At 41.5% G+C, this 23,213-nt stretch overlaps 1 protein-coding gene across 1 annotated transcript in view; it reads left to right on the forward strand.

Annotated features, from left to right (window-relative positions):
• The window catches only part of CUL5 (cullin 5), an 84,710-nt gene extending 64,815 nt beyond the window's left edge, over positions 1-19,895 (forward strand). Inside the window, exons 12-19 of the mRNA XM_008055301.2 lie at positions 2,510-2,642; positions 3,547-3,678; positions 7,585-7,708; positions 8,009-8,184; positions 9,533-9,694; positions 10,723-10,841; positions 12,188-12,311; positions 15,911-19,895. Of these exons, the coding sequence (XP_008053492.1) occupies positions 2,510-2,642; positions 3,547-3,678; positions 7,585-7,708; positions 8,009-8,184; positions 9,533-9,694; positions 10,723-10,841; positions 12,188-12,311; positions 15,911-16,105 (1,165 nt within the window). The 3' untranslated portion in view covers positions 16,106-19,895. The remainder of the gene's footprint in view (positions 1-2,509; positions 2,643-3,546; positions 3,679-7,584; positions 7,709-8,008; positions 8,185-9,532; positions 9,695-10,722; positions 10,842-12,187; positions 12,312-15,910) is intronic.
• Positions 19,896-23,213: the final 3,318 nt, after the last annotated feature.

A 23,213-nucleotide genomic window follows, 5' to 3' on the forward strand; every position in this document is an offset into this window, starting at 1 on the left:
CTGGGCGACAGAGTGAGACTCCAACTCAAAAAAAAAAAAAAAGAAAGAAAGAAAAGAAAAAGTAGAAACAGAATCAATGCTGATTCCTGGATTCATAATTAGGAGGAAAAAAGGTTTTATCCCCACACTGAGTGGACACATCCAGTAAAATTTTACATGTGCATATATTTTACATATACGTACACACAATATAATTATGTTATTTTGATGATGTGCATACTGTTAATAATTTGGGTATCTTAATCTTTGGAAAATATCACTTGAATTTTATAAACACAAGAAATTTTGAAATGTTGAATTTAAATTTATTTTCACAGGCTTTTAGAGGAGTAGGATAAAAATACAGCCTGGGAAACATAACGACACCCCATCTCTACCAAAAAAAATTTAGCTGGGTGTGGTGGTGTGTGTGCCTGTAGTCCTAGCTATGTGGGAAGGTGAGGCAGGAGGATTGCTTGAGCTCTGGAAGCCAAGCTGTAGTGAGCTGCAACTGTGCCACTGCACTCCAGCCTGGGCAACAGAGTGAGACTCCAATTTCGAGTAAATGAATAAATAAATAACGTAAGACTTCGAAGCAGGGAACTACAATATACTACTGGGCACGGTGGCATGTGCATATAGTCCCAACTACTTGCGAGAAGTTCAGCCCAGGCAACATAAAAAGACCCTGTCTCAATTATTAAAAAATAAAGTGGGTCGGGTGTGATGGTTGATGTCTGTAGTCCCAGTACTTTGGGAGCCCGAGGTAGGAGGATCACCTGAGACCTGGAGTTAGAGCTCATCCTAGGCAACATAATGAGATCCTGTCTATAAAAAATTTTAAAATTACCTAGCATAGTTGCATGTGCCTGTAGTCCCAGCTACTTGGAAAGCTAAAATGGGAGGATTGCTTGAGCCCAGGAGTTTGAGGCTATAGTGAGCTGTCATTGCACCACGCACCCCAGCCTGATTGGCAGAGTGAGAACTTTTCTCTAATAATATAACCGAACTCAGTGGCTCAGCCTATAATCCTGCTCTTTGGGAGGCTGAGGTGAGTGGATTGCCTGAGCCCGCGTGTTCGAGACCTGCCTGGGCAACTTGGCGAGACCTCATCTCTACAATAAATCAAAAAATTAGCCAGGCATGGGAGCGCGCGCCTGTAGTTCCGGCTGCTTGAAAGGCTGAGGCGGAAGGATCGCCGGAGCCCAGGAGGTCGAGACTGCAGTGGCTGGGAGTGGCCACTGTACTTCACTCTGGGCGACAGAGTGAGACTCCAACTCAAAAAAAATGTGTGTGTGTGTCTCTAATAATATATATATATTATATGTTCTATATAATATTTGTATGTATATGTATATATGCACAGTGCAATGATTTTAAAATTCTGTCAGGAAAGTGAAATGAAAATATAAGTTCTTCGTTGTTTGGGAAGTGTTTGTTTTTTTGGGGTTTTTTTTGAGTTGGAGTCTCACTCTGTCGCCCAGACCGGAGTGCAGTGGCCGCTCCCTCCACTGTAGCTTCGACCTGCTGGGCTTCAGCAATCCTTCTGCCTCAGCCTTCGGAGTAGCCAGAATTACAGGCGCACGCTACCACGTCCGGCTAATTGTTTGATTTATTGTAGAGATGAGGTCTCGCCTGCCCAGGCGGGTCTCGAACCTGCGGGCTCAGACAGTCCACTCACCTCAGCCTCCCAAAGGCACGGGATTACAGGCTGAGCCACCGAGCCCGACTTGGGAAGGTTTTGATTGTACTTTTTTTTTTTTTTAAGTTGGAGTTTCACTCTTTGTCACCCAGGCTGGAATGTAGTTGGCATGCTCACAGCCACCGCAGCCTCGACCTGCTGGGCTCAGGCAGTCCTTTTGCCTCAGCCTTCCAAGTAGCTGGAAATATAGACGCACACCACCACGCCCGGCTAGTTTTTGTGATTTATTGTAGAGACGAGGTCTCACCAAGTTGCCCAGACTGGTCTCGAACCCCTGGGCTCAGGCAGTCCCCCCACCCCCGGCCTCCCAAAGTGCTGAGATTATAGGCTGAGCCTGGCCTGTTTACACTTTTAAAAAATGGATGATAGGAGATATCACATCATTATGAACTGTAGGTTACATTGTATACATTTCAAAGCGTGAAATAACATTTTTATCTTATATTAATAATGACAAGTTTTAAGTGTTAACTTATAACCCTCCAAGAAGATTTACATAGTGTTCCCAAAGAATTTCAGCAGGTATCTGAGTAAGATATTTTCAAGATCATTGCCAAGGCTAGCACTAGGGTGAGGCAAGCAAGCCCCTAGGGTGTAACTGTTAAGGAAGTGAGTGACACGGTCCTCTCAAGCGTAGAGTTGGCCTGAGGGTGAGTGCCTCTTTAAATCAGGCACCCTAGACATCTTACTCACGCTCACCCTAATCCCAGCCTTGATTCCTGGATTATTCAACATAAGAAATTCACTGGTGAAAAATTGGCTTTAGAAAATAAATATTTGTTAATAGCAATCATTTTTGTCATCACCTGCTTTTAATTTGTTTTCTAGGGTGGGATTAAAAACTCAGCCTGAATCAAAATGCCCTGAGCTGCTTGCCAATTACTGTGACATGTTGCTGAGAAAAACACCATTAAGCAAAAAACTAACCTCTGAAGAGATTGAAGCAAAGCTGAAAGAAGTGGTACATGAGTTTTTGTATATCACTTTTTAGATGACCTTACTTTGCATTTGTCTTTTGCTTATAGGACTTGCTGTGATAGCACCAACTTGAAATGTGTTGTCTATAAGCAACTAGTGTTAAGAAGGCTTACAGTCTAAAACCTCAGCAGGGGGAGTTACTCTTCTCTCTGAATGTTGTGATTCTAGAGCTGCCTGAAAGGGTATACCATTTAAATCTTCCCCTTTCTTGACTATTTTTAGACAATTAAAATTGTAGCTCCAATTACAGGATTAAGGAAAGGGGAGCCGATTCATTTGGAATGATGGGTTGAGAGATGCGAGCTTTTCACTCCTTTTGTGAGAGCCACGATAGGGAGCTGGAGATGAGTGAGGGTAGATGCAGTAGTTAATCTCATCTTGTCACCTGGTCCTTAGTGTAGTGATATTAGCCCAGGAATACAGATAAGAAGTAGGACACAGGGCAGGTATAGACAGAAAAGCCCAGAGGGTGACTCATGTCAAGAAAGGGTGGAGAGGATATGTAGGGAAGAAATTGGGGAAAACAATTGATTTTATTGTTTTGATTTATTTGATTGATTATTTGATTTATTGTTTTTGATTTATTTGATTTATTGGGGAAAACAATTGATTTATTTGTCCTGTCAAGTATTGCCACACCTCTTATAAAATCTTAAAAACAGCTATTGGTAGATACTACAAGTTTATGTGGCTGTAGTCTCAAATTTGCTGACTTTTAAAGTAGCGGATCAGTGCTGGTTAATTTTCAGAGATAGGTAATTTAGTAGGCCTTTGTATATGCTTATATAAATTTCTGAGTTTTGACAATTGAGGAATGTAGAAAGATCTAAAGGGGAGAAATGGCTAAGAGTACATAAGAAATTAAAGTAACTTTGTTTTTCATACAGCTCTTGGTACTTAAATATGTACAGAACAAAGATGTCTTTATGAGGTATCACAAAGCCCATTTGACACGACGACTCATATTAGACATCTCTGCTGATAGTGAAATTGAAGAAAACATGGTAGAGTGGCTAAGAGTAAGTAAATTTTTTAAATACTTCATTTTCTGATATAGTACATGGTTTGTATATGTGCTTAAGTAATACATTTGGTGATACTGCTAATGTCAAATAGGGGACATTTTATAAGAACATAACATAAATTATGTAAAATAAAGTGATATCTTAAAAAAGTGACTTTTCGTAATAAAGACTTGATGCAAAACACCTTTGCTCTTGCTTTGTTTCTACTGTTTCACTCTTATTGGTACCTCTGCTCCCATTTGAACTAATTTTATTAATAAATAAACAAGGCCGGGTACAGTGGCTCATGCCTGTAATCCCAGCACTTTGGGAGACTGAAGCAGGGAGATCACTTGAGGCTAGGAGTTCAAGACCAGCCTGGGCAACATAGGGAGACCTCATCTCTACAAAAACAAATAAACTTAGCCAGGTGTGGTGGCATATACCTGTAGTTCCTGATATTTGGGAAACTGAGGCATAAGGATCTCCTGAGTCCATGAGGTCAAGGCTGTGGTGAGCCATAACCATGCCACTGCACTCCAGCCTAGGCAACAGAATGAGACTCCAACTCTAAATAAACAAGTAAATAAATACGCTACAGGACAAATCATTTTTAAGGTGTTTTTAATATTATAAATGCTTAATTACACAGATGTTTAATAACAACAAATACTTCTATATAGCAAAAAGGACCTTTAGATGATGGTTTAGGATAATAATAATTACAATTAAATTCCCATGTAAATATGTTCTGAGTCCATTTGTTTAGTTCATTTGAATGGAATCTGTATATTATTAAAATGAATTTCCTTCATTTCTGCATATATATATATGAGAGAGAGAGAAATATAAATATTTTAGCTGATAGGTTGCTTTGCTTTGCATGGCAGTGTAGGATAGTTAAAATTACTGTGCCAGCTGAAATTGCACAATGGGAAAAAGAATGATTGTTCTGTGACTTTTAAAAGTTTCTGTCACTGGGCACAGTGGCTTATGCCTATAATCCCTGCACTTTGGGAAGCCACGGTAAGCTCAGGAGTTTGAGACCAGCCTGGGCAACCATGGCAAGATTGTCTCTACAATAAATCAAAAAATTAACCAGATATGGCGGTATGCACCTGTAGTCCCAGCTACTTGGAAGACTGAGGCAGAAGGATCGCCTGAGCATAGCAGGTTGAGGCTGTGGTGTCTGTGATTATGCCACTGCAAGCCAACCTGGGGCAACAGAATGAGACTCCGACTCAAAAAAGTTTCTATCAAAATATTCAAAGTTCTTATTTTCAGGTATGAATATATAGGAGAAAGGGAAAAATAGCACAACTAATATGTATTTAGCATGCTATAATTTAAAACCCAAGAAACTTTTAAAGTACCTTATTTAAAAAATATGAGTAAATTAGCCAAGTGTGGTAGTGCACGCCTGTAGTTCCTGCTACTTGGAAGGCTGAGGTGGAAGGATCACCTGAGCCCAGAAGGTCGAGGCTACAGTAGCTGTGAGCATGCCACTGCACTCCAGCCTGGGCGACACAGTGAGACTCCAACTCAAAAGTAAGCGTAGTTGGGAATATATATGTAATTCATATGTCTGATATTCTGTCTAGAATATCTAAAGATGCAACGATAAAATGACAATCCAGTTAAAAATAAGCAAAGGGCCGGGCTCAGTGGCTCAGCCTGTAATCCCGCGCCTTTGGGAGGCTGAGATGAGTGGATTGCCTGAGCCCGTGGTTTCGAGACCCGCCTGGGCAGCGAGACCTCATTTCTACAATAAATCAAAAAATCAGCCGGGCGTGGTAGCGCATGCCTGTAATTCCAGCTACTTGGAAGGCGGAGGCGGAAGGATCGCCAGAGCCCAGCAGGTCGAGGCTGCGGTGGAGGGAGCGGCCACTGCGCCCCAGTCTGGGTGACAGAGTGAGACTCCAACTCAAAAAATAAAATAAAATAAGCAAAGGATTTGAGTAGACATCTCTTCACAGAAGGTATACAAATGGCCAGTATATGCATGCAGAGATGCTCAGCATCCTTCACAAGGACATGCTACTTTCCTCCCACTAGGATAACTAAACTAAAAAGACAGCTGCACGTGTTGCTGAGGAAGAGAGGAAATGGAACCTTCAAAAGTTGCTAGTGGGGATATATAATGGTGTAGCCACTTTGGGAAACAGTTGGGCAGTTCTTTAAGAAGTTAAGCACAGTTGATTTCAAACCTAGGTAACTCCACTTAGAGAAAGAAACATAAGTTTATGTAAAACTTGTAAACAAGTGTTGAAGGCAGCATCATTTATAATAGTCAAAAAGTAAACAATCTAAAATGTCGAAGTAATAAGCAAAATGTGATTTATTTATACAATGGAATATTATTTGGCAATAAAAAGAAATGTAGTATGTGTACATGCTACAGTGTGGATGCACTTTGAAGACATTAGAATGTGAAGTGAAAGAAACCAGTCACAAAAGGCCACCTAGCATCTGATTCCACTAACTTGAAATGTCCAGAACAGATGAATCCATAGAGACAGAAGGGAGATGAGGAATTTCCAGGAGCTGGGTCAGGAGGGAAATGGGGAGTGCGTGCAAATAGATACGGGGTTTCTTTTGGGGGTAACACAAATGGTCTAAAATTAGATAGTGGTGATGGTTACACAGCTCTGTGAATATACTAAAATTTATTAAATTGTGCACTTTTTTTTCCTTTTAAAGTCAGAGTCTCTGTCTCCCAGGTTAGAGTGCAGTGGCAGACCCACAACCACCACAGCCTCTACCTGCTGGGCTCAGGTGATCCTTCCAAGTAGCTAGAACTACAGGCGTGCACCACCACACCCAGCTAATTTTTTTATTTGTTGTTGAAACAAGGTCTCTCCATGTTGCCCAGGTTGGTCTCTAACCCGTGAGCTCAGGCAGTCCTCTCGCTTTCACCTCCCAAAGTGCTGGCATTACAGATGTGAGCCACTGCACCTGGCTTAAATTGTGCCCTTTATTTATTTATTTTTTGAGTTGGAGTCTCACTGTCGCCCAGACTGGAGTGCAGTGGCACGCTCCCAGCCACCGCAGCCTTGACCTGCTGGACTCTGGCGATCCTTCCGCCTCAGCCTTCCAAGGAGCTGGAACTACAGGCGCGCGCTACCACGCCCGGCTAATTTTTTGGTTTATTGTAGAGATGAGGTCTCGCCAAGTTGCCCAGGCGGGTCTCGAATCCGTGGGCTCAGGCGATCCGCTCACCTCAGCCTGCCAAAGCACAGGACTACAGGCTGAGCCACCGAGCCTGGCTTAAATTGTGTCCTTTAAAAGGATTAATTTCATAGTAGATAAATTATATATCTCAATAAGGCTGTTCTTAAAAGGAAGAGTAATTTGAACAGCCACAGTCAACTGTCTTCTGTAACGCCATTTATGTTCTATTTTATTTTCATCTCCAGCACTGTCACTTTTTATTTCTTTGGTGTACTTTTATTATCTTTTTTGGCCAGTTACCTTGTTTGATCATTCATTTTTATAAGTTGTCATATGGGTTTATCACTGGAAGGCAAGGATGGCAAAGGAACTGTATACTTAGCTGTCTGTGGATGAGTAGGGTAAACATGACTAATCAATTTCGGAAGAAATATTGTGATTGGTCACTTATTTTTGTAATAATTTGTGGCTTGAGGGTATAGAACCAAAGTTAGTTGGGGAGTTGATATTTTTTAACTATGCTGTGAGAACTGAAATTCAGGCCCAATGGAATTGTGCAAAGCAGGGACCTTGTACTGTCCTGTTTCAAAGAATCAGGTTTAATAGGTATTAGACTGTAAACATTCTAATAAATAAGAGAAGGGGAAAATATTATATTAAAGCATCTAATACTTCATATTCCTTTAACATTTTTTCTAGTAGTATGTCAGATTATGCACTTATTAACTCTTCTGTCTTTGGTTTTTGTAGGAAGTTGGTATGCCAGCAGATTATGTAAACAAGCTTGCTAGAATGTTTCAGGACATAAAAGTATCTGAAGATTTGAACCAGGCCTTTAAGGAAATGCATAAAAATAATAAATTGGCTTTACCAGGTATTATTTTATCATTTCATATGTGTACATATTTTAAACTTTAATAAAAGAATACCTTTGTTTTCCAGTAAATTCAAAATAAATGTCAGCGGTAATAGAGCCAAAGATATTATGAAGTCCACATTCCTTGGAAACAGCTATCAAAGCAGAATATTAGATTTACAAGTCATTATTTTGAAACAAAAGGACAACATAAAATCTTTATAAGTCTTATTTTTCGCCAAAAACTTACTCTGTTATTTATTATGAATTTTATCCATTGTCAAGATAATTTATATTTCCTAACTTTCTTGATTTTAGCCGATTCAGTTAATATAAAAATTCTGAATGCTGGTGCCTGGTCAAGAAGTTCTGAGAAAGTCTTTGTCTCACTTCCTACCGAACTGGAGGACTTGATACCTGAAGTAGAAGAATTCTACAAAAAAAATCACAGTGGTAGAAAATTACATTGGCATCATCTCATGTCAAATGGAATTGTAAGTACATGATGTGTTAGTTCAGTTGTCAGTTTGGGTGAAAGTAGGCTTCTAAATAAGAGTTACTTAAAATAGATGTTTGCCTCTCACATGTAAAAGTGTGAACAGGAATGTGTATCTGTTTCACAAGGTTGTTAGGGATACAGGCATGCTTGAAAGGTATTGCCCTTGTCTGCAGAATCCACTGTCATCTCTGCTAGTCTTCCTGTCAACAGGAAGGGACAGGAGAGGATAGGTTGTACCTTTCTTTAAGGCAACTTGTGTCACTTTGGCCAGAAATCAGTCACCTGGCCTCATTTTGTTACAAGGAAAGCTGGAAGATGAGCCTGTATTCTGGGCAGTCATTAAAGTCTGCTAAAATCTTTATTACCATGAAAGAAAAGAAAGAATAGATATTGGAAGACAGCTAGCAGTCTTTTTTACATATTCAAGGGAGGGAACCCCAAGAAATGGAATTTATTTATAAAATTGTGTGTGTAAGCCAGGCTCGGTGGCTCAGCCTGTAATCCCCTGCCTTTGGGAGGCTGAGGTGAGTGGATTGCCTGCGCCCGCGGGTTCGAGACCTGCCTGGGCAGCAAGACCTCATCTCTACAATAAATAAAAATATCAGCCGGGCGTGGTAGTGCATGCCTGTAATTCTGGCTACTTGGAAGGCTGAGGCAGAAGGATCGCCGGAGCCCAGCAGGCGAGGCTGCGGTGGCCAGGAGCGGCCACTGCACTCCAGTCTGGGCGACAGAGTGAGACTCCAACTCAAAAAAAAAAAAAAAAAAAAATTGTGTGTGTATTTATTCTTACGTGTTTAAACTTCAGTTACCTTTAAGGTACTCGCCATTTGATGCAAGACACCTATTGAGACACTTTTTCACTGTGAAAACGGTTTTTGAACGCGTCAATTTTGATGCCTTTGAGCATTTCTGCCGTTTTTTGTTTCACCTATTCCACATCGGCAGAACGTTTCCCTTTGAGGACTTTTCATGTGGAAATAAAAAAGCTGAGGCAAGATCGGGTGAATAGGGAGGGCGGGGCATGGAGGTCATGCTGCTTTGGCCGAAAACTGCTGAACACACTGCAGCGTGGCCAGGTGCCCTGGTAAATCCCCCATCGTGAAACAGGCAAACGGGATGAAAGAATCTCCCAAAAAAAGCACCCACTGAAGTCGAACAAGCCTCTCACAACCACACCAGCTGGTGCGCTGATGCCAATGGGTTCCTAGAACACTCACCTGGTGGGGGAAGCCTGTCCTCCGAGGGGTGCCCTTGTAAACTCATGTCATAGATACTATGTTAGAGAAGTGGCAATAGTCACGAGGGGATTCTTACTTATTAAAAATCTATTTTATCTCTTATAGATAACATTTAAGAATGAAGTAGGTCAGTATGATCTGGAGGTAACCACGTTTCAGCTGGCTGTGTTGTTTGCATGGAACCAAAGACCCAGAGAGAAAATCAGCTTTGAAAATCTAAAGCTCGCAACTGAGCTCCCTGATGCTGAACTTAGAAGGACTTTATGGGTTGGTTTGTTTTGTGTTTTTCATTTTTAAAATTGTGTCCTCTCACATGGCAGGAAATATGTAATTGGCTGGTAATAATTTTTTGAACTTATTACAGTCTCAAAATGACTTCTAAGCAAAAAAAAAAAAAACACACCACTGAGGTATTTATGGAAAAAAGAAATTGAAAACAGTCAAGCTGTCAAAACAGAGATGGCCTCCCCAAAAGAGGAGAAAAAGATTGAGTTGATATTTAAATGTTACATGTGAGGAATGTGACCAGTGATGTACTTAATTTTTATACTGAAAATGTGTTCAAAGATTTTATGATGACCATAAGAGTTAGAAAACTTTGATCTTCTTGAGAACTTGGAAAGTGTACTCATTACCTGTTGCTGGTAACCACATTTTACCCTACTCTGAAATTCTTAAAAATTCTAGATGAAGCCCAGGCGTGGTGGCTCGTGCTTATAATCCCAGTTCTTTGGGGGGCTGAGGTGGGAAGACTGAGCCCAGGAATTCGAGACCAGCCTGGGCAACACAGCAAGACCCCATCTCTACAAAAAAAATTAAAACATCAGCTTAGCATGATGGCATACATCTGTAGTCCCAGCTACTTGGGAAGCTGAGGCAGAGGAATCACTTTAGCCCAGGAGGTCGAGGCTGTAGCAAACGGTGATTGTGCCCCACTGCATTCCAGTCTGAGACAGAGTGAGACCCCAGCTTTAAAAAAAAGTCTCCAAATAATTACCTGAGGGATAAACAGCTGGCATATAGCAGGCAGGTGGTGTTTGCTGTGGTACTATGTAACCATATTTCTTGTCTTACTGTCAAGAAAGCGTTTATTGCTTCATCATAACCAACTCATTGGTCCTCTTTCTCTCTTTCCTCATTACGCATTTATATGGTTATAGTCATGGAAGTACCACATAAGTCTTCCGAATTTGTGTTGAGGACCCTTTTTCGCCTGTGTTGGTTACATTGGAGAGCGGGTCCCAGTGTTCCAGACTGTTTCTAGGTGCTAACTGCTTTCTCTCTATTCTTCATAGTCTTTAGTGGCTTTCCCAAAGCTCAAACGGCAAGTTTTGTTGTATGAACCTCAAGTCAACTCACCCAAAGACTTCACAGAAGGTACCCTCTTCTCAGTGAATCAGGAGTTCAGTTTAATGTAAGCTTAATGTTGGTTGATCTAAAATAAAAATACCTTGTTTGAATTTAAGTGCTTAGTTTTTAGCAAAAAATTTTTTTCCTTACATGATATTTAAAACAACTGTATGCTGTCATCACTCTAAATTTTGTCATTTAGTTGCTTATGGAAAATATTAAGGAGGCCGGGCATAGTGGTTTATGCCTGTAATCCCAGCACTTTGGGAGGCCAAGACAGGAGGATTGCTTGAGGCCAGTAGTTCAAAAACCAGCCTGAGCAAAATAGCCCCATCTCTACAAAGAGGAAAATACTAATGAACTAGAGATGTTTATCTCTTTTTTTTTTTTTTTTTTTGAGTTGGAGTCTCACTCTGTCGCCCAGACTGGAGTGCAGTGGCTGCTCCCGGCGCCACAGCCTCGACCTGCTGGGCTCTGGCGATCCTTCCACTTCAGCCTTCCAAGTAGCTGGAACTACAGGCGTGCGCTATCACGCCCAGCTAATTTTTTTTTTTTTTTTGAGTTGGAGTCTCACTCTGTCACCCAGACTGGAGTGCAGTGGCTGCTCCCAGCCACCGCAGCCTTGAACTGCTGGGCTCCAGCAATCCTTCCGCCTCAGTCTTCCAAGTAGCCGGAATTACAGGCATGCGCTACCACGCCTGGCTGATTTTTTGATTTTTTTGTAGAGATGAGGTCTCGCTGCCCAGGCGGGTCTCGAACCCACGTGCTCAGGCAGTCCACTCACCTCAGCCTCCCAAAGGCGCGGGATTACAGACTGAGCCACCGAGCCCAGCTCCGGCTAATTTTTTGATTTATTGTGGAGATGAGGTCTCGCTTGCCCAGGCAGGTCTCAGACCCGCAGGCTCAGGCAATCCACTCACCTCAGCCTCCCAAAGGCATGGGATTACAGGCTGAGCCACCGAGCCTGGCTTGGATGTTTATTTTTTTACCATATTTTTCTTGGATATTTTCTTGATATATTATATTTCATTTTTAGAGCGAATATCCTTTTGCACGCTGAAGCAACTTTAGCCAGGCAAAGCATTTTTTTCTCAAGATCTAATTAGATAATGTTGAATCACAACCCATATATCTTTAGCGAATAACTTTTGTGACAATATAAATTATATTAATTTTGTTATCACAGAGTGCAGTCTCTCGTATTTTGACGGAGGTTATTAGGTCATGCTTACAGGAAATCCTAGAGTTTATTTTAGAGCTGTGTGTTGGTTATTTGTCATTTTTCCTTTAAACAATTCTGGATACTAATTGTTCGCCTATTTCTTAATCTTTTATCTCAGACATCACTGCTGTAATATATGATGTTTAAAGTCTTTTCACTGTAAAATATATGATTCCCTTTTTTAATAGAAAAAACGCAAAAGTTCAGAAAAGAGGTAAAATCAACTTGATTGGACGCTTGCAGCTTACTACAGAAAGGATGAGGGAAGAAGAGAATGAAGGAATCGTTCAACTGAGAATATTAAGAACCCAGGTTGGTCATGCTGACAGAGGGTCTAAATTGTGTCGGTTGGTTTTTTTTTTTTTTTTTTCTTCAAACCTTTTTTTGAATTTAAAAGCATGTAGGTATTTAGCCTGTTTTTAAAGAAAAGGCTAATTTTCAAAATTAGTTTAAAAATCATATTGATGGAAATGTTTTAGCTGCTGAAATCGATGTCTGTGTGGCTTTGGCCCTCAGTAGATTCTAATTTCTTGGTTGAGCAAAACCTTGACTTCAGGTTTTGTCTCCTTTTGACCCCACCTGAATAAATGTATCTCAGCAACAAATTACAACTGTAGATTGAAGTATTTTAAATCGTATTTAATTTCACAACTTTTAATTCTATTGTAATGTGAAATTAGGAAACTTATTAAGAACCAGAGAAGTTCTCTAATACTCATTTCTTCCTTTAAAAATAGTTTAGGCTAGGCTGGGTTCAGTGGCTCATGCCTGTAACCCCATCACTTTGGGAGGTGGAGATGGGAGGACTGCTTGAGGCCAGGAGTTTGAGACTGTTGTGGACAACATATCGAGACCTCATCGCCAAAAATATAAAAAAGTTAGACAAGTATGGTGGTGATGCATGCTTGTAATCCCAGCTACTGCGATTGCAAATTGTTTATTATTATTATTAAAGAGTTAAGGGGAAAATGAAACAAGAAACCATAAAATTATAGAGCTTTTTTACTTTTTTATTTTTTTGATTCAGAGTCTCACTCTGTCACCCAAGATGGGTGCAGTGGCATGCTTATGGCCACAGCAGCCTCAACCTGCTGGGCTCAAGCGGTCCTTACACCTCAGCCTCCCAAAGAATTGGGACTACAGGTGTGTGCTACCACACCTGGCAATCTCCTCTCACCTCAGCCTCCCAAACTGCTGGGATTACAGGCGTGCGCCACTACGCCCAACTTCATGCCAAATATTAAAGTGCATTACAATATCTACAAAAATGAAACAGTATGGCAAGAAGATTACCTGAAGAAAACAACCAGAATTAAACCTGCTCTATACGTTTTGATGAACTTGAGCAATAAAGGAAATAACTTCCATACCCCGTGGAAAGGGAACGATAGGTACTGGGCATTGTTCTTGTTGGGGGGACAATCAGGATATGTTCATAGTTGACTACTGTGCCGGGATAAAATCCAGATGGATGAAAGAGTTGACATGTGTAATGGGTAGGTGGCAGGTGGAGTCACACTGTAAGATGTATGGAGAGCTTGGAGTTCCTTTGTTCTGTCTGAACCTGCTCCATAATTTTGCCCCATCCAGTCATTTGAGCTGTCTCTGGGTAGTGCTCAGACTTTCTTATTTCCTTCTGGTCCTACTCTCTCCCTGGTGTTGGCTGTTTTCATAGATGCCATCTGGGTATATTGAGCATGAAAGGTGTTTGCTTGACCTGGTAGTGACAGTGAAGGGATCATCCCATCTGTTACTTGGGACTGTCCTGGGGTCTTGCTCTCGACAGCTATGGAGAGGTTCAGCTGTCACCTCTAGACATTTGGCTTTCTGTTGGAGTCCATTGATGTTGTCAGTAGCAGATGAACTTACCGTTTGTTCTTTTTCCCACTGGTGAGGGCCACGTGGCCTCTTCCCTGCTCTGCCTGCCTCTGCCTTCCCCTGCTCTTACTGGACTCTGGAACCCTCTGACTCTGCCACGCCCTCTGTGAGGCACACTGCCATTACCGTCTGCTCTTGCAGGATCCCAGCCCTGCCACTGAAGGCCCCATGGAAGGCTTTAGCTCTAAACTCCATCTGTGACTTGTGGGACCCGAGGGAGATATGGAAGCGCAGACTGTTTCCACTTTTAAGCGACCGCCTCCCACATAGCAGAGGGGACCTGGGCCTGCGCCCTCCACCCTCTGTCGTACTCTCAGCTTCTCTAACACAACCACCACCTCTACCAAAGCTAAAAGAAAAGAGATTGGGACATTCACAGATGTCCTTTTCCTCCCTGGCTGCTGTAGTCTTCAAGTGCTGAAGGCACAGATGTTTCCTCCTTTCCATCTGGACCCCTGACATAAACCCCAAGTGATGTTCTGTGGTCAAAAGCCTGATGTCAGAATATACTGAGGCTGAGAGGAACTCGCTTCACCTTCTAGCATGATTTAAGAGGGCATCGTAGCTGTACAGGGAAGTTGAAGGAATTTCTTCTTGCTGGATCGTGCCTGACTCCCAAGCCCGTTGACTTGTGGCACAATTCCATCTGAAATATTAAAGCAAATGTTACTTTTTTTCTTTTTCGTGTTTCTTACATAACAAATTCTAATCTCTGCTGATCCAGACAGTCTTTTGTTGGCTAAATAAAGGGTTTGTATTGGAAAAGTTTAAAGAGAAAAGAATATTTAATAATTTCTATATCGCTCCTATTGTAAGCTTAACAGTAATAGAGAAATCATCAAGGGATAAAATTGACTTAGGTGAAAAGTATTCATTTCTTTAGAAAGTTAAAGATATTTGCATTAATACAAACTGAAGATAATATTTATAGCAAATATAATTGATTGACCTGGTGAATAAATAAAGAGTAGTACTTATTGATTTTTCAAACAGATATGAACTGGCCTCTACTACTACATAAAGAAATACTGCTGAGTGCAGTGGCTCAAGCCTGTAATCCCAGCACTTTGGGAGACTGAGGTGAGGGGATTGCCTGAGCCTACAGGTTTGAGAGCAGTCTGGGCAACTTGGTGAAAACTTATCTCTACAATAAATCAAAAAATTAGCCGGTTGTGATAGTGCTCCTATAGTTCTGACTACTTGCAAGGCTGAGATGGAAGGATCACCTGAGCTCAGCAGCTCACTGTTGGGGTGGCTGTGAGCATGCCACTGCACTCCAGCCTAGGCAACAGAGTGAGACTCCAACTCAAAGAAAAAAAAGAAATATGGGAGTAATAATTCAGACAGAAAAATTGCATGTAATGGGTTTGTTGTATCTTAATTCAGTTTTAACACAATACCAGATTATATATATACTGTGTTCACAGGTAAGATAAATTTTAAGGAAGTACATGGTATGGAAGAAAGAAATTGAAAGAAATACATTAAAACAGTAAGTGTAGTATTTTTTTCAGATAGGTTATGAGTAGTTTTGCTTTTTCTTATTTTTCAAAGTCACTATAATCAGATTTTCTTTCCTCCTTTCTTTTTTTTTTCTAAGTCGGAATCTCACTCTGTCACCCATGCTAGAGTGCGGTGGCATGCTCACGGCCACTGAAGCTTCGACCTGCTGGGCTCAGGTGATCCTTCCACCTCAGCCTTCCAAGAAGCTGGAGCTACAGGCATGTGCCACCATTCCCTGCTGATTTTTTTATTTATTGTGGAGATGTGGGCTCAGGCAATCCTGTCATCTCAGCTTCCCAAACTGCTGGGACTATGGACGTGAGCCACCGTGCCCGGCCTATTCAGGTTTTCTCTTGTGAGGAGTTAAAAAAAAAAAAGATATTTTTATTTGTAAAGAAAAAGAAGTTGTTCTTGAGATTAATCTGTGATTTGGGTAGATGTTCCACAGAGAATGTAATACATAAAAAAGTCATTTTTCATTTTGTTGGACTTAATATATTAATCTTTCATTTTTGTTTTTTTTCTTTCAGGAAGCTATCATACAAATAATGAAAATGAGAAAGAAAATTAGTAATGCTCAGCTGCAGACTGAATTAGTAGAAATTTTGAAAAACATGTTCTTGCCACAGAAGAAAATGATCAAAGAGCAGATAGAGTGGCTGATAGAACACAAGTACATCCGGAGGGACGAAGCCGACATCAATACCTTCATCTACATGGCGTGACCGAGAAGGTCGCAGCAGTGTCAGGAGCCCACACTGGGGCGTGCTGGGGCGGAAGGTTGTGACAGTTTGTGCTGGAGAAAGATTTATTTGGACTTTGATTACATAGATATTAAAATCTCTGCCTTACCTACAAAAACAGCTCTATTTCACCAATCACGTTAGGTAGCATGGTGGCATTCCCTTCATGTTGCACACTCTGTAACAGCATGCTGTTTTGTGGAGAAACTTGCATTCATGAAGAGCCCATTAGGAACTTTTACAAGTCAATTTGATTTATACCCACCAGGAGAAATACAGCTGGGAAGGGCGAGGGCGGGTTCTTGTTGCTTTTTTCTCTTTTTTCCTCTCTTTAAAAAAATGTACTTGCACAAGGAAGGATCTTCAGATATTCGTGCACTGAAAAATGCTGTTATCTTTGGTTTTTTTAAAAATGCAATTAAAACTAGAAATAGCACTCTTGGTTTCTTTCGATGAAAAGAGTGAGCTGGTCAGCGCAACGCTGGGAGAGGGCAGATGCAGGTGAGAAGATAATAGTATCCGATCATTTGTTCAAACACTGCTTCAACATAATAACTGTGATATGGTTTGGATGTTGTCCCTGCCAAATCTCTTGCTGAAATGTGATTTCTGGTCTTGGAGGCGGGGCCTGGTGGGAGGCACTTGGGTCCCGGGGCAGATCCCTCAAGACTGGCCTGGCGCGGTGCTCGGGTGCTCGAGGCAGTGAGTGAGTTCCTGCTCCTGCTCTCTGTGTTTACGCGAGAGTTGGTTGCTTAGAAGAGCCTGGCACCTCCTCTGTTTCTCGCTTCCACTCTCTCCATGTGACACGCTGGCTCTCTTCACCTTCTGCCATGATTATAAGCTTCCTGAGGCCCTCATCAAAAGCAGATGCCAGCGCCATGCAGGATCGTGAGCCAAAACAGACCTCCGTTCTTTATAAAAAGTACCCAGCCTCAGGTATTCCTTCATAGCAACACAAAAGTAACTAATACAAACTGGATATTAATGGTGACCTAAAAATGGTATTAAATATTTCCAACTTACAAATGTTGGTTTTTTTAAGCAGGAGATTGCTGCTTTAGTTGTTTTTTTGTTGTTGTTGTTAAATGATAAGGAGTTGGGGTTTTGTTGTTTTTTTATCTTACATGGCTGGAGAGTTTGGTTTGAAAAAGTGAAGCGTATATTAATTTGTGCTTCAATTGTTTTAAAAAAAGTATGGAGATAGGTCGTTATGATCACAGAGTCAAAATGGCAAAATAAACACGGTAAGCGTGTTTACTAAAAACCTACTATTTGTATACATAAGATTTATGCCATATCTAAATTTATTCAAAACAGTGCAGAACTTTCCTGCTCTGATACAATACAGTTATGTAACTGATCTCTTAATCTGTAGCATAGAATTATTTTGGTATTTTTAAGTCTCATGATATAAGGATTTAATAGCCTCAGGTTTCTGAAAAGAAAGATATTCTCCTTTTAAAAAATAATAATAAAGTATCAGTCACCTAGGAGGAAGAGAAAATCACAAAATAAGACCTGAAAAGTATAAGCAAAATTGTTGCAATCTTAATATGAACAATAAACTTGCCAAATATATGTACATATATATTTATATATTTTAAAAGTAAACATTTTTAAAGCATTCAGAAAGCAACACTTACCATGTTCCTTTCAGTCAATCCAAAGTAGCAACTTGTGAGTTGCTGGCAACTGAACACCCAGAGTAGTAGAAATTTTAGGACTTGAGGACTCAACAACTTAAAAGAGAAAAATGTATTCCCTATTGGGAAGAACGGCTCGATGTGGATTTTTATTGATTGTGATGCATGTTCTAAATTATCTTGTAAACTATTTTATATCTTGTTTAATGTTAAGTGATATTTTTAAAGTATGGTTTTGAGGGCTGAAGGGAATGAAGTGCAGAAAGGCATATAGTCTTATGTTCTGGAGTGCTTTTAAGAGCATTTCGTGGAATCTGTCCCCAGGCCCAAGAGCCTTTTGTGAGCTGACAAGAAGGAAAGCAAATTTAAAATTTTGCTGATTATAGTCAAATGCCTTTCTGAAACTCATAGGAAATTGGAATTTTGTTTATAAAGTCTTACACTTCATCTTTAAGTAGCATACATCAATTATTAGACCAATGTGAAGGATTAAACTAAAATTAGTTCTCACCGTTTTCTCTAACTAGGTGATGGCTAACAATGGATCAATTTGAAATTTAGAAGAAATAATTTTGTAGTAATTGTGGCCCCTGTGTTTAATCCATAATATGGTATTGGCATATTTGCTTGTCCCAACAGAAGAATGCCAAAGGAGGAAACAATGGGAGGAAAAATTACAGGCCGCTTTTTCAAAATGTAGGGTTTGTTGTTTTAAACCCCAATTGTTCTCAGAAAATTTTTGGAATTTGTAATATTTTTGGTAATTTAATTTAAGAATGAGAGCCATGATGTTTTGATTTATAAAGGCAAATTTAATGCAAAAGTGGGTAACACTGAATTCATAGCAAGTTTTCTATTAAATTTTATAAAGTTTTTAATAGCTAATTATGTCCTAATTGTATTTTGGGGATTGAACAGCAGCAAATACCGTAAACTTACAGTTTTCATCATTTTGTTGGTTATATACACAAAAATTTAACTACTTTCTGGCATTTATGAAAACCATTTAGCTGACAAGGTGCCTATACCGTTGATGAATTTTCTTTAAGTATTTTGACAGTAGATTTGCTAATGTAAAAAGAATTCTTACTAGCAATTTGCTGAAGGTGCAGAATGAGTTAGTGCCCTTTATCAGGTCTCTCTTCTCCAGTGTGCACTTAAAATCAGTGCTGAGCAGGGTGAAGCCTGACACAGTTGAGCGAAAAGAAAACCCAGCCCCCAAATATATATATAATTTTTTTTTTAATTGGTATTACGGCAAAAGGATGCTTCAGAGGTTACCTTAAGCTTTTACCACTCGTCTTTTAATTTAAAGATTCAGACATCTGGAAAACATTAACCTTTGTTGCCATTTCATTGCCAGAGTAAGTAGACTTGAAACAAACTCTACCAAGCGAAAACCTAGAACAGTTCTAATGCTTACACTGAGATAAATATTAGAGCATGACCGCTCCAGTGACTGAATGAGAATCTTGAAATAAATTCTGAAGTCTTCCAATTTTTACATTTATTGGTGGGGTCCCTTAGTTCTGTCAACTTGTTTAAGTCTCTTGCTCTTATTTGTGTGCATAAGTGTTAAAATTTCCAAAAACGAAATATTAGCTTTCTTACTTTTACTTTTTAATCAAATTTAATACAGAGTATGACCTGAAGAGTTGACAGGTATTTTGCATTATTTGCAGTAGGATGTCATTAGCCCTGCTCAAAGGGCAAATTTTAACCGTCAATCTGGGTGAAAGATTTGCTAGTTTTACAGAGAGACTTGCTATCTTAAACTCAAGCTGGTTTTTCTATTTTCATGTAAATGACTGGGATGCTGTCTTATCAATTCTTCCAAGATCATGTTTGTGAAATAAACATTACATGAGAGCTTTCCTGTCATCTACACTGTATGTCGTCTGGAGTGTTGAACAAATTTGAGTTCCCGAGTTGCAACCTATCCTCATGGTCTAGATGATTCTGAATGTGTGCCACTACATACTGAGATGACGATGCTGTACAATTTTCAATGGTAGCAGTTTCTGTCTGCAGTAGGCGGAACTATTTTGATGAACTGCTTAATTTGGGGATTTTATTTTTTAAGTTGTATAATTTATTTTCTTGCAAAATAAAAATGTAATATAAAAGCTCTCATCTATCCAGAAAATGTTGATGTTCTACTATAAAATGGTTTCTGAGAATTTAATTAAACATTTTCTAGTAGGTATATTGTATATTTCAAGATGAAACAGGACATCACAGCCAGCCTTAGGAATCAGAAATATGAAAAGTAACCCACTTCATTTTGGGGGCATTTCAAAATCTAGTTCAGAACAAAAGTATTCAGGAATGCTGATGATAGTATGTGGCCGGATTCCTGAAAGGTCCAAAATGTCACACCTGAAAGGGATGAACTTAGTTACCAATTTAGATAGGCTGGATCTTAACAAAATTCAAATTTCATGCCAGATAAAAGTAAAAAATATAAAACAAATCATTTTGTACTCTGGCATATTTGAAAACGTGTGAAATACTTATTTCAGAGCTAGAGAGAGTCTAGTAATAAGTTTGTGAAGATGGACAGATATGCTCGATAGCGGTTAATTCCTGAGCAAGGGAACAATTTGATAATCAAAAAATCTGACTATAGAAACCTTGAATTACATACAGGGACCTAATAGCACGGAGGAACTAAATTTAAAAGAAGTTTAAAAGGGCTTGCTTCTTTAAGTCGAGAGATCATAGCTTGCCCGTTTCTGCTATAGCAGTCAATAAGTGTTTTCTAGGCAGCTGGAGGACAAGCTTGGACTTTGGGAGGATGGAGTGGGGAGGAGTTGCCTTGGAAACAAAGCTAGAGAAAAGTGTGGTCTCAGTCGAAGGAAGAAACTGAACAGAGAGACAGACAGGTTTGCCACTAAGCATCAACTCTTGGACCTCTGACTTGCACAAGGCCGTGGGAGGGCCCTGGGGATTCTGTATTTGTAGTTTTGTATTATTTTTCTTAAGATTAGTTCCCAAAATGCCAAGTTGGATCCAGCCCTACTAAAACAATGTAACAAGAAACCTGTCTGGCATGTGATAGGCTTGAATGAATGATAGCGTGCGTGCCTGACAAGAGAATCGCATTCAACATACATTTTAAACGGGGAGGACTCTACTTCCAATTTTCCATTCTAGGCTGTACAATTAAACATGGACCTTTTCTGTCACTGAACTCATGTTGTGACCAGTAGACAATCGGGAGCAAGAGTCTTAGGTAACTGAGGAGTCCCAGACGTTCTTGAACATGTGATGAAAGGAAAGAATGTGGCCAGGCCAGGAGAGATGACAGGGACCTGTAATCCCAGTTCTTTGGGAGACAGGCGAGAGGAATGCCTGAGCAACTGGTGGGACCTTTTCTCGCTGGATGGATGGAGGGGTGGATGGATGGATGGGAGGGAGGGAGGTAGAGACAGACTGGCCACACACCTATGGTTCCAGCTACTTAGAAGGTTAAAGCAGAAGGATGCCATGAGAATGCTACTGCTCTCCAGCCTGGATGACAGAATGACATTCCAACTCAAAGAAAAGGCATAGCCGGGCTCGGTGGCTCAGCCTGTCATCCTGCGCCTTTGGGAGGCTGAGGTGAGTGGATTGCCCGGGCAGCGAGACCTCATCTCTACAATAAACCAAAAAATCAGCCGGGCATGGTAGCGCGCGGATGTAATTCCAGCTACTTGGAAGGCGGAGGCGGAAGGATCGCCGGAGCCCAGCAGGTCGAGGCTGCGGTGGCCGGGAGCGGCCGCTGCTCTCCAGTCTGGGCGACAGAGTGAGACTCCAACTCAAAAAAAAAAAAGTAAGCCAGGCGTGGTGGCATGCACCTGTAGTCCCAGCTACTCAAGAGGCTGAGCAGAAGGATCGCCTGGCCCCGAAGGTGGAGGCCGCAGTGAGCCAGGATCTCACTACTCTACTCCAGCTTAGGCAGCAGAGTGAGACCCCAACTTAAACAACGAAACAAAAACCACTCTCAGGTGAGGCCAGCAACCTGACTTGTAGCAAGCCCGTCAGGTGATGCTGATGGAGACTAAAGCTTGGAAACAACTGGCCTGCAAGCATTCCAGTCTCCACCACCCTCCCAAACATCGCCTGCCCCCTCCCCCACCCATGATGCTGTGCCCTTACTCCCCGAAGCTGAGCACCGTGGGAGAGCCCTCCGAAGTCCTGCCATCCCCACAGCGCCAACGTGGCACTCATCAGCTCGTGCCCCCACTGCTGCTCTCGCCAGGGTCATCAATGACTCCCTCATGCTTAATCAGTTTTGTTTGTTTGTGTTTGAGTTGAGTCTCCCTCTGTGCCGCCCAGGCTGGAGAGCAGTGACACGCCGCTCACGGCTACCGCAGCCTCAGCCTTTCAGGTAGCTGGAACCACAGGCACATGCCACTACTCCCATTAATTATTTTGATTTATTGTAGAGATGAAGTCTCGCCAAGTTGCCCAGGCTGTTCTCAAACCCATGGGCTCAGGCAGTCCTCTCGCCTCCAGCTCCCAAAGTGCTGGCATGACAGGCGTGAGCCACCACACCTGGCTCATTTTTGTTTTTCTGGTTTTCTTGCAGTTCATTTTCAACTTTCTCTCACTTGATCTTAGAGCATTTGCACCTGAACACTACTCACGACTGGATCTGCTTCAGGACGTGGTTTCCAAGACACTGTCCTCACCTGGTCTCACTCCTGTCTCTGCTTTTCCGTCTCATACTCTGGCTCTTCTGCCTGCAACCCCAGGATTTCATCTTAGGACTCTCCACTCCGGCCAGGCCACACGCTCTCCCGGGTAAGCTCAGCCACTGACTGTTCGCATTGATGCTTCAGCCTGTCCCCAGCCCAGGCTTCCTCTCTTAAGACTGACAACATGTCTTTCCAGCTGCCTCTTGAACCTCTCATCTGTCCCTTGCTGCACTTCCCAGTGACCTCAAGTCACCCAGGATAGCAACACTGCTGCTCCCTCCCACGCCACACTAGTGATTCTACTTTTTTTGTTGAGTCGGAGTCTCACTCTGTCGCCCAGGCTGGAATGCAGGGGTACACTCACAGCCACCGCAGCCTTGACCTGCTGGGCTCAGGTAATCCTTCCACCTCGGCCTTCCAAGTAGCTGGAACCACAGGCGTGGGCCACCACGCCCGACTAATTATTTTCACTTGTAGAGTAGAGGTCTCACCAAGTTGCCCTGGCTGATCTCAAACCCCTGGCCTCAGGCAATCCTCTCGCCTCTGCCCCCCAGATGGCTGGGATTACAGGCGAGAGCCACCGTGCCCAGCTCCTGCTTTTGTATTATCTCTCCAGCATCTGGCCTTCCACTTCTGTGTTCACTGAATAGAGCACTTCAGAGTATGCTTAAAATGTTATCTGATGGGGAGACATCTCTTATCAACAAGGTACCTGAACAAAGCATATTTGTATACCTAACCCTTAACTGTACCCCACAATATCAT

This window comes from Carlito syrichta, unplaced genomic scaffold, assembly GCF_000164805.1.
Source record: "Carlito syrichta isolate Samal-C Ts95f unplaced genomic scaffold, Tarsius_syrichta-2.0.1 Scaffold301816, whole genome shotgun sequence".
NCBI classification, from domain to species: Eukaryota; Metazoa; Chordata; class Mammalia; order Primates; family Tarsiidae; genus Carlito; species Carlito syrichta.